General features: G+C 36.0%; 1 protein-coding gene across 1 annotated transcript in view; it reads right to left on the bottom strand.

The window, feature by feature from the left end:
• LOC136027328 (histone acetyltransferase KAT6A-like) overlaps positions 1 to 12,712 on the bottom strand; it is a 179,556-nt gene that overhangs the window by 73,859 nt on the left and 92,985 nt on the right. The window contains exon 4 of the mRNA XM_065704462.1: positions 6,434 to 6,663. Within this exon, the coding sequence (XP_065560534.1) occupies positions 6,434 to 6,663 (230 nt within the window). The remainder of the gene's footprint in view (positions 1 to 6,433; positions 6,664 to 12,712) is intronic.

Raw genomic sequence — 12,712 nt, forward strand, 5'->3', positions numbered from 1 at the left:
GATAACCCGTTTGTAAGTTAAAAATGCCTCATTTTTTCTAATTTTTACGATTTGAAACGTTTGAAAACAGAATTGTACCCCCCCCCCAAAAAAAAAAAAACTCCGAACAGAAATTCTGGATACACCTTTCCCTTTTTGGATGATCATTAAAAAAGAATGAAGAAAAATCTTATCATCCCCTCTATTTTTTCGCGAATTGACGCCATGAGAGAAAGAATCAAAGTGACAGGGATAAAAATTATCACTACAATACTAGCGTAAATTTTTAACTATTTCAACTGGGACAACGGACCCGTGGCAGAGGAAAGGGCTCTATACACCTTGTGGGTCCGATGAATACCTTGTTACTGTAAGACTTGCACACTGAGAATCCTAGTTGTGCAAAACAGACATACTGAAGAAGAGAATTCAGACAGGAAAAAATCAAATGAAGCACTAAATACTAATTACTAATGTTAATGAATTGTTCAACCATTAGTGCCAAATACAATTAGTTGCTTTGATTTTTCACGTGATTGCTCTCTCAGAGGAGTCAACCACTCTCCCCCTGGTGTATATCCTGGAATCCCACTTGTTAATCCATTTATTTTGATTGACATAATATTTTTTTCGTTGCTGTTATTTATTAACTTTTCTTTTTTTCTTCTTGTCCTTCTGTTTGATTTTAGTGCAATTATTTAAGATAATGTTTCGTCTCCCAGTCTCAAAGGCCAAAGAGCCTTTGTGGGGGTCTAAAGCTTTGTAATTTTTCTCTATTTTTTAAATAAATTGATTGATTCGCAACGCGTGGGGAACTTCAGACAAAGCACGAGTTCTCGGGCCACATGTCACCTGGAGTTTACGATTTTAGAAAGTGGAAAACCTCTCAGTTGTCACAATAAACACGTTCTATTTCTGTAGTAACAGTTCTGAAAATAATACTTAACCAAAGCTCTGCAACTGACCGACGAGCCTTTAACGATCCTAAACAATGTGCCTGTGAAAACTGTACTTGTTAAATATCCCGACCCCACACAAGAATCTTGATCTGTAAGATCTGAGAAAAACCGATTTTTCTGTTTACAGTACCAGCTTAGCTGTCAACCAGCTTAGTCTGGTTGAGAAAAACTACGATGTAGGTATATTTTTGATGAAATATTTAATATATAGAAGTGATTAGGTATTTAACATAATGTGTTCTGGGCGGCCTGCTTTCCATAATTTTCTTCTGTAGTTTCCATAATTTTGTAAGTAAAGCATTACATTAAAATCATATTTAGGTATATTTCATTAGGATTAACCTAACTTCACTTCTTGGGCGGGATCAGGATATTTAACAAATACCAAAATGTTTACCTGTAAGAGGCAGGTACACAGGTTGTTTTCTTTTTTGAGGGGGGAATAAAAAAAAATGGTTTAATAATTTAAATCGCGTGTGCAGAGATTGGGGAAAGTTAGGATCTTGAAAATGGTTCGGACCACATATCCCACTCTCCAGCAAACGCCCCTGATCCGTACTTACAAAAAATTTGTCATCGTGTAAAAACTGACCCTTATTTGCTGTCACACTTTTTGCCAAAAATCGAGCCAATTTATCATAAAGTATTTGCGTCTACATATCCTTCAGCAGCAAGTCAATCCTTAAATATAACATGAATAATACGCTAAGACACAATCTGACCATTTAAGATTGATGTGGGTTAACTACTGACAAACTCACACATAGACCACCATGGTTATGCCAAACAATTGAAGAGAAATTCAGAGGCCTACTGGTAATTAAACAAAACTTGTCGTTGAAGCTTTAAAATAGTTACAAACGTTAGCAAGTTGTTCGTCCAGTCATTTCTCCTATTGGAGTAAAGCTGCATGATTTCCAAGCACTAAAGACGCAGGGATTCTCACAATAGAGCGAGTCTAATAGGATTGGCAAGTCATACAGAGTTGGGGGATGACGTTTATTCCAATTATACTCTGAGGTAAATGGCAGGAACATACGTAGGCAGAGGCGGTTGAAGAGAGACAGAGGGCACTTACCCCTGGCACAGAAATTTGCATACTGACAGAACCTGCAAACCGCACCTTAAGGAGCTTGGAGGAAACTGAACGAGGGGCGTAAGCAGATGGAGGACTCTTAGGGCATAGCCTCCAGAAATGTCTTTTTTCGAAACCTTTGACCCCTTCTTATTCAAATTTTCAAAGTATTCCTTTTTATATTATTACCATCCCCTCCAGGAAAAAAAAAACTTTTGCGTACATGCCTGGACCAAACTAATACACTCCTAACATTCGGTGACGCCATAACTTCTCATCCAGGGTTTAGTTATCACTAAAGTGTCAAAAAATGATCCTTCTAATAGTTAAATATAATTTCGCGATTCAGTGTCACAAAGACAGCCTAGGCCTATATGCATACACGAATACCAGAGCTTCAACTTGTACTGTATTTTAAAGTGGACTATTTTATTTTAAACCTTTTCCCGCTAAAATTTTCGGAATTTCCAATCTTTTCTTAGGGATCTTCGCTATGGAAATAGGGATTTCGGAAATAACGGTAAGATTCCACGCAAAACTTGTCACAAAATAATCAACGTGGAAAGATGTGCCAACATTGGTGAAGATATGAATTATCAGGTTTGTGTTTTTCAGTATCTCTGAAAAGCAACCCAAACTGAGTGACAGCATCTCTGAAATGGATTCTGGACTTCTAGTTTAGAGAATTATGATAGTTTTTGGTGCAATTAGCGCTCACAGAAGGACACATTCTTGTAGACATAAATTTGGTAGGCGAATGCCTTTATACCTGTCCTTCTGTGGGCTGTTGAAGGACAATAGCTTCTTGATTTTTGTGTTTTTCAAACGTATCCCATCATTATAATTTTGGGCCCTCTCTTGGGATTTTGAACTGGTTAAAAGAAGTGGTGGGGTATTATTATACCTTAGTCTCGACAATGACTGGATCGGTAGCAGAAACCATTGATTATTAGAAAAATGAAAGGCTTTCATCTAGGGCTGTGGAGTCGGAGTCAGAACTTCAGTAAATTTTCGCTGAATGGAATCGCAGTTGAATCGGTAGACTGAAAATATCTCGAGTCGGAGTTGGACTTAGTTACAAATTATAATTCTAGTCGGAGCCCTGAAGTCGAAGTTTTAGTAAATTTTTGCTGATTGAAGTCGAAGTTGGAGTTGGTATATTGAAAATGCCTGGAGTCGGAGTTGGATTCAGAATTTATAACTTATAACTGACTCCACAGCCCAACTTGCATCAATGTTAACGGTAAAACTGAAATCTGGTGAATGTCGACATTCACTGGTGAAAGTCTGAAGCAAGGATATTTAATAAGTATTTCGGACATACACCAAGCGACTATATGTTTGTTGACCATTCAGCTTTGTTAGTCTTATGCAAGATGACATGACATGATGATTTGATGATGTTTGATGATGACATGTTAGTTTTGGTTATAAATCTCAGAAATGGGTAAGAACTTAGGTTAAATTCTTAGAAATACATATCTCAGAAATGCTCATGATTCACGTGAATGTCACGTGAATGTCAAGTGCACGTGAATGTCAACAAACACATAGTGGCTTGGTGCATGTGCGAAATATTAGTTTGATAGCCTTATTTCAGACTTTTACCAGTTAATGTCGACATTCATCAGTTTTCGGCCTTTCACCGTAACATCAACACGTCAAATGGAGTGCCAAATTTTGCAAACAATTGATTGAAAGCTCAATTGATTGGAAATGCAATGTTCTAGTTCCCTTTTTGAGTCAAAGATAATGGAGAGCAACTAACCCTCCCCCCTCCCTGACATCTTCTTTCCCCAAAACGCATTTAATTGAAATTGTGAGACAGCCGTTTTGTTATCAATAGTCCTAAATTCATATAACAATGTCTTTAGGGTGGACAGAATGGCAAGAGCCCATGGGAAAGGGTGTAAAAATTTGCCCCGGGGCATATAAGGTTTTATGGAACTTCTTCAAGAAATTCGGTTTATCATAGGACTTCACTGTTCAAAAACTGTAGTAGCTAGACTTAAAAACGTTTTTAAAACCGTACAAAAAAAGAGTGAATAGAGGAATTGCCTCAAAAACATAAGGTTGGCTGCAACATTTTCCGTTAAATATGGGATAAAGCGTAACCCGGATGTTCACCAAGAGTTAAAAGAAAACAATGAAGTCCTTGAAGCATAAATCTAATTTAACTACGCCCGAAATCTTCACTTTCTTGGGTATTAGGAAGGGAAACATAGGCGGCGACGACTACGATTAGTTGGTGTTAAAAAGTTCTTAGAAAGAAATTCTTCAGCTGATTCTTAGGCAGAAACAGAATGATTCCTAAGCCTACAAGAAAGAAATACGTGTCCTTAAATAGTTTTAGCTTATAATGAAGGCCATATCCAGGAGGGTTACTGCGTTTGAGCTTTCCCCTAAAAAACTGTCCAAGATTCGTAAAAAGTATCAAAATGCGTACATACAAATTTTGTATGCGTTTCGTAAAGTTTTTGTACCCCCCCCCCGAACAAAAATCATGAATGCGCCTTACTTGTAACTGGCTATTTTTGTCACCCCTTTTTGTATTTTTGAGTATATACCAGAAACCAGCGCAGTGGCCCCTCTATCCTGATAGTCTTTAAGCCGAAGTTAGATAACCACCCAAGAACTTCTACTTCACTTATACTTTTTTACAGATTGTATCCTATCATAGTTCTACTATTTTTTTACACTCAAATACTTTATTCTCGCATTAGTGGAGTGGAAACACTGGCAGATATGGTCATTGTGTCTGGCTTAAATTTATGGAACAAACATACTACTTTTGGTGGACAAGAAAGGACCAAAAGAATACCATTATACAGAGAAGTAGATAATACTAAGATGAGAAAAAAGTTTTATCATTATGTAGGTGGGACCAATGAGATAAACATTCATACAAGGGATTATGATTTCCTTGTCAAAGTTATAACCTCCAGCTCTTGTCCTAGTCTTGTCCAGCAAACGCAACATATTATAAGACCATTTTATAGGTTCTCCTAATTTGGGACTTGGTGTTTTCCCCCGAAAGATTTCCCCGCACGTAAAATTGAGCAGCCACAAAGAAAGCACAAAATAGGACCTCAAAATGTCGATCAGATGTCCAAGAGGGCAACAAAAGGACCAGATATAACAGTTTTAGGACAAGGACCGGATATAACAGTTTTAGGACAAGGACCAGATATAACAGTTTTAGGACATGGACTGGTTGGTCGCCAATCACTTTCGACTTACAAAAAAATATACTAGAACTCTCAGTTTCTGATCGAATAAGCATCCTCTGAAGTTTTTTATGACCACTAGGGGGAGGTTGGGACTGAATAAGTGGCAGTCCCCTCCTATCGGGAACAAAACCTGCTAATTTTGGGGTTTAATGTTATTTTTTTCTTTCATAATAACAGCGTAGACCAGAAATATTCCAAGAAATCAAGAAGGACTAGATATCAATTTCTAACTCCACTCCCCTCCCTTCCTTAGAGCCAATTCTTTATTTAACGGAAGGCCCAATGAGTTAGGATGTTTTGGCATTAAAATAAACACTTTGATGCAACTGTCCCGCTACAGAGTTTTTAAGATTTCCCTTCCCATAAAAACCTTGTATCTTAAAAGTGGACAACTTGCATAGCTTACAGCCCTTGCCCTGAGAGCTGGAAGGGGGGGGGGTCAAACGTGAAGGCATAATTGTTCGACCTATAGACTATTTTGAAAAAAATGGATATCTCTAAATTTTGATCGGACGCGTTTTGGGAAAATGGAGACGGGAGGTTAATTTTCCACCAAAAGAAAATTTTCGTAGGGGGATTTTCAGGGGAGAATGCCTAGACCCTACTAATTTGTTGTTTTTTTCTGATTGTTCTTTTAGACTTTATAAGGGGCCTGTGAATGGAACCAAGAACTCTCTTGCCTATCTTCAGACCCTTGGCCGCCTAATTTACACCCAGATCAAATTTTGGAAAATCTATGATTTTCAACTGCATAACTGATATTTGAAACTCTATATGCTGAAATCCGACCAGTACCATTTACACTTGGGGAAAAATTAAAATAAAAAAAAATGTCGCGCGCCTATATTTTATTTCTAAATATATAATTGGTATCTGTAACATTATAGCAAATCAATTTACAGGAAATATGTTTATTTAGATGTACCAAGACACCTAGGATGTAACCAAGTAAAAAGACAACATGGCTCAGATAATAGAGTTATTGACCCCAAACCTCAAAGCATTATTAGGCGATTCTCATATTAGACTTATTTGGCTGTTAGACCATTCCACGCAGCAAACGGATAAGTAATTCGATTAAGGGGAGGGGTCGAAATCATTTAGACAACTTCATTTTAAAGATTACTTTTAAAATAAACCTTCATCACCTTGTTAAATTGGCAACTCAAATCGAAATTAATGTCACTTACTGGTTGAGAGGGTGGCGGAGTTACCGTCCTTCTTTCTTCTGTACGAGTGGCAACACTGTAGTTGTAGGCTTGCATGCTACCTGAGATGACATATGAATGAGAGGAGCTTTGACTAGAACATCGTGCATCGATATAAACACCGCTGATGGTAACAGCATCCGAAGTCTTAAATATAGCATCCACTGCTGGCGGGATCGCCAAGGATTGAGGACTCCGAAGGTCGAGCACGCCTTCAAAAAGGAAAAAAAAAAATGTAGATCAAATTTGAATTTGATTGTTATCTTATAAGATGCTTTGAGTTACCGGCCTTTGGAGTTTCTAAGTTCGGTTTTCCTAACTTTTCTAAGAACTGATAAAGATTTAATTTATCCTTTGGATGTCACGAAAATGTAGGGACGTCACTTTGACATGAAATGAGCATTCCTCAGTAAAATTGTTCACAGACAGAAACGCACACATATACGCATATATATATATATATATATATATTTCTTCTTTCATAGGCATGTATTTTGGGGGTGACACCTGACGCGGGGATGCCATGGATATTCTGTGGTAGCCATAACACTGTGCTGGGTAGAGAATTTAGAGTGGCGAAACCCTATATAGGCCAGTGTATTCTCCTGATGAGCCCTTATGTTGGGTGTTGCCTCTGAATTATTTGTCTATATTATTTTTTCTATTGTTTGGTAAATGACGACTTATACTTATTGACGACATGACTGCCTGTCCATGGATTATTCTTTATGGTTGATTGTGTATGGCTATGCTGTTTGACCTATGTGATTGTATGGATGAGTAGGGTTAAGGCCTCATTCAAGTGCTGGTCTATATTAATCACTAATTTAGGAAAACAGTCTTCCTTTTCTCCTTCTGTCTCTCCTTTTTTTTGTGTTTGTGCTGTTGCATTGGTGATTTCTCTTTTCATGATATATATATATATATATATATATATATATATATATATATATATATATATATATATATATATATATATATATATATATATATATATATCTATATATATAAAAATAAGTTGTCTGTCTGTGGATGTGTGGATGGATGTGTGGATGGATGTGTCAGGTGACGTCACCTGAAAAAACTGGATTAGGTGACGTCAAAACTGAAAAAACTAAAAAAAGGCAAAAACTACAAAAAAAACTAAAAACTAATAAAAAAAATAAAAAAGCTAAAAAACTAAAAAAACTATAAAGGTAAAAACCAATAAAAAACTAAAAAAAAAACTGAAAAAACTAAAAAAAGGCAAAAACTACAAAAAAAAACTAAAAACTAATAAAAAAAGTAAAAAAGCTAAAAAACTAAAAAAACTAAAAAAACTAAAAAAAGGTAAAAAACTAAAAAAAATAAAAAATAAAAAAAAACTAAAAAAAAGGAAAAAACTGAAAAATAAGCTAAAATAAAGGTAAAAACCAATAAAAAACTAAAAAAAAAAAGGAAAAAACTAATAAATGACGACACTCAAAGAGAAAGCGACCAGGACAAAAAACTAAAAAAAAAGGCAAAAACTACAAAAAAACTAAAAACTAATAAAAAAAATAAAAAAGCTAAAAAACTAAAAAAACTAAAAAAAGGTAAAAAACTAAAAAAACTAAAAACTAAAAAAAAACTAAAAAAGGTAAAAACTAAAAGAACTAAAAAAGAAAAAAATAAATGACGACACTCAAAGAGAAAGCGACCAGGACAAAAGGAATGTTCGATTAGCAATCAACAAAGCACCGGGACACAGGGAGTATAAATGACGACCAGGACACAAGTAAAAAAAAAAATTAACAAAACTAAAAAGAAGGTAAAAACTACAAAAAAACTAAAAAGAAAAAAAAACTAAAAACTAATAAAAAAACTAAAAAATCTAAAAATCTAAATAAACTAAAAAAGAAAAAAAAAGGAAAAAAATAAAGGAGAAAAACAAAACTAAAAAACGAATGTATATACAGACCGGTACACCGGGATACAAATGACGACCGGGACACAGGGAATATAAATAACGACCGGGACACAGGGACACAACTACAACGGGGACACCGGGGGAAACAGGGGGATATAAATGACGACCGGGACAAAAAAACTAAAAAGAAATAAAAACTAAAAACTAATAAAAAAAACTAAAAAATCTAAAAATCTAAATAAGCTAAAAAAGAAAAAAAAAGGAAAAAAATAAAGGAGAAAAACAAAACTAAAAAACGAATGTATATACAGACCGGGACACCGGGATACAAATGATGACCGGGACCCGGGACACAGGGAATATAAATGACGACCGGGACACAGGGACACAACTACAACGGGGACACCGGGGGAAACAGGGGGATAACCTGACAATCTATTTATATGCAAAGACAATGGGACAGCAAAGAATGTTGTATATTCGCAAGTTTTACGTAGTTAAAACCATATATATATATATATATCTATATTCACAGGTGGGACATAGGGACACAACTACAATGGCGCGTAACTATTATGGCGCGTAACGACTTACGCGCGCGGGGGGGCTTGGGGGGGGCGCGAAGCGCCCCCACCAACTAGGTGTTGGGGTGGCGCGAAGCGCCACCCCAACAGCTAGTATATATATATATATATACATCAGTATTAGTAGAACAATTTTATTGAAAAAATCATTTTTTATATTAAATAAAAAATAAAAGCTTTTTAAACTGAAAGTAAGGAGCGATATTAAAACTTAAAACGAACAGAAATTGCTCCGTAAATGAAAGGGGCTGTTCCCTCCTCAGCGCCCCGCTCTTTACGCTAAAGTTTGACTCCTTCTCTCAGCTCTACTTTTTAAAACAGTAACTGAAAATCGGAAGTACTAGAACCCTTTTCAAGAGTCAAAAGTGATCGGAGGGTAACTAGCGCCCCGCGCCCTTTTTTCCGACATGCTTCCGATGAAAATTTTGAGATAGCCATTTTGTTAAATATAGTCCAAAAATCATATAACAGATACTCCGGTGTCGACACAACCCCCCAGGGCCCGGGGGCAGGCGTTGTAAGTTATGCCCTGGTGGTATATGTTTCTTATGAAAGGGATGCTCGTATTAACTTCAGAGAGGACTCATTTGATTGGAAATTGAACGTTATAGTTCATTTTTAAAGAGTCAAAAGAGACCGGTGGGCAACTAGCCCCCCTCCACATCATTTTTTGCTCTAACTCATCCGATAAGGACTTTGAGATACTCGTTAAAAAAAAAATACCACACAGATCATATAATGAAAACTCTGGAGTCGGCACAACCCCCCAGGGCCCAAGGGCAAGCGTTGTAAGTTATACCGTGGGGGCATATACGGTTCTTATGGAAAGGATGATCGTATAACCTTCAGCAAGGACTCATTTGATCGAAAATTGAAATTTCTAGTTCACTTTTTAAGAGTCAAGAGATCCGATAGCAGCTAGTCCCCCCATGCCCTTTTTTCGTCAAACCTATCCGATGAAAGTTTTGAGATATCCATTTTGTGAAAGACAGTTCAAAGATATGGAAGGGATTCCCGTATAAACTTTAGAGAGGGCTCATTTGAACGGAAATGGAAAGTTCTAGTTCAATTTTAAGAGTCAAAAGACATCGGAGGGTCATTTTTTTTTTTTTTTTAATTCAAAGGTCAGATAACAAAAACTCCGGTGTCGACACACCGATGTCCTTCTAAATATGAAATTTCATTGAGAAACGATTACTCTTTCGCAAGTTAAAAATACCTCAATTTTCTAATTTGTTCAGAATTAACCCCCCCCCCAACTCCCCCAAAGAGAGCGGATCCGTTCCAGTTATATCAATCACGTATCTAGGACTTGTGCTAATTTTTCACACCAAGTTTCATCCCGATCCCTCCACTCTAAGCGTTTTCCAAGATTTTAGGTTCCCCCCAATGTCATCAGACCCAGTCGAGATTTAAAATAATAATCCTACTTAAAGGTAATGCAGCGTGACCTACTAGCCCTACACTGTGTCCTCTCAAGTGGGGCATATCAGTTCTAGGTCAAATTGCATGTATGTTTTTGACAGTCATATTATATACAAGATTTTAACCCATTTTTACGAAAATAAATAATTCAGTGTAAAAAAAAAAATCTCGAAACCAAAATACACAATCCCGCGTTATCCCAAAAAACGGCAAATATTTCGTTCCAGGGAATTTTGTAATGAATCTCTGGAATAGAAATCGCGGCTTTTGAAGGAATTTAAAAAAAAGGCCTATTACCACTTGAAACCTACGTTTATAGATTTTACATAAATTTTCAAATGATTAATTTCTCCCCACAGTTCAAATTCTCAGTCATCATTCCTTGTTCTATACCAATTTCACCAAAATCTTGTTCTCCCACAGCTCTTGCTAATGAAGCAATAAAATTCAACAAAGTCCTCTATCCATTATGCTACAGCCTTGACAAAGAAAAAACGAATATGCATTTTGAAACTCTCCATAAAACCTCATCAGATGTTGCCTACAAGACGTAATTAAAGTCCTAAAAAGGATTCTAGAATAAATTAAAACAGTCAGGCTTTCAAGAATATTTTATTCTTCTCTTAAATGGGAGTAAATAATTAAGAAAACTCGAATTTGCAAGAAAGAACAGTTTCCACGCGCAATAATTCTCCACTAGAGAGACATGGAGTCAATATTTCTCATTTTCTCAAAGCTTTGCAAAAGTCGTCAATGCAACATCAAAACACATAAAGCGGTAAGCACACGACAAATTAGTGAAATATTTTAGTCCTAAACGACTCAGTTAAATATAAGGAAGATCTTTCTAAAAATGGGAGGAAGATTAGTCCTAACGCTTGTAGAAACAATCCAGAAAAGTAAAAATCTGAGCATGAAAAACAGTTTTGTATTTTGAATCCTCCTCCCCACTAACACACACGAAGAAAAGACTCTTATTTAGACTCTTATATGCAAAGAGAAAAGACGCGTTGACTCTTATTTCATCCCTTCTAATCCTCAGATATACGTGCGCCTCTCGATTAAAATTTCAAAATTGTTATTAAGTGAGCTCCGATAAAGAACAAAAAAAAATACATGTAGTAGTTTCTTTGACTTCATCAATCGGCAATAACAGTCCATATCCACATATTGGAGCATTTGCTAATAGGTACAAAATGCATTCGAATCACTTTGCTCAAAAGGGCTACGAGTTAAAGGATAGGATATTGACACACATTTCCAAGACAGCCCTGGCTAGAGACAACATTGAAATAAAAAGGAACAATACTGTGAGAAACTTTTTATCGCTGGTTGAATATTGTCCTTGTTCTGTTAGTTTTCTTTTCGCAGCATTATAAATGTGTATCATGCATAATGAGGTAGAAAAGGAAGGGTATTCGACACCGAGTGACAAAGTCCACCCATAAGTTGAAACTTACACAATCTTGATAAAAACTTGATAATTCGCGAATTAAATTTATAATAAAAACCTCCCTGTGTAGCCCTACAGTACTTGCGTATTATACCGAACACATTCAAGAAGTAAAGTTAGGTTAATCATAATGAAATATACCAATAATATGATGAAAATATAATACTTTGGTAACAAAAATTATGTAAACTATAACAAAGAATTATGGAAAGTAGGCAACCCAGAACGCATCATATTAAATACCTAACCACCCATATCTATTAAATATTTAATTAAATATGCTTGTATCGTAGTTTAATTCAAAAAGAATAAGCTAGTTATAACAACATGCGAGAGAAAACTTTGTTTTACTCAGATCAAACAAAGCTAACTTCTTGAGTGTGTTCGGGATAATGCACAAGTACCTGGCCTACTAATACAGTTTTGTTTGCTGCGGGCATTCGACAAATATATAACGGAGTTTTGATACCAATAGATATATCAAAAGAATCATATTTTTAAGCTGATTTCAAATATACAAGTTTCATTGTGTTTAATCTTACCCATCAAAGTTTACGAGCCTGGAAAAATGTGCCTGATTTTCGAAAACAGGGGAAACACTCCCTAAAAACCATAGAATCTTAATGAAAATCATACGATAAGATTCAGCGTATGAGAAAACCCCGTGGTAGAGGTTTCAAGCTTCTATATGTAAAAACATTGAATTTTGTATTTTTTGCTAGAGGAAAGATCACGGATGCGTGTTTATTTGTCTATTTGTTTCTTGTTGTTGTTTTTTTTCCCATGGGTGATTGAATCGACCCAGTGGTCCTAGAATGTCGTGAGAGGGCTCGTTTTAATGGAAATTAAAGATTTGATAAAAAAAATGGAGGGCAACTAGGCCCTCCTGGGAGGATCTTTTCATGGAGGAA

This window comes from Artemia franciscana, chromosome 5 (genome assembly GCF_032884065.1).
Source record: "Artemia franciscana chromosome 5, ASM3288406v1, whole genome shotgun sequence".
Taxonomy (NCBI): domain Eukaryota; kingdom Metazoa; phylum Arthropoda; class Branchiopoda; order Anostraca; family Artemiidae; genus Artemia; species Artemia franciscana.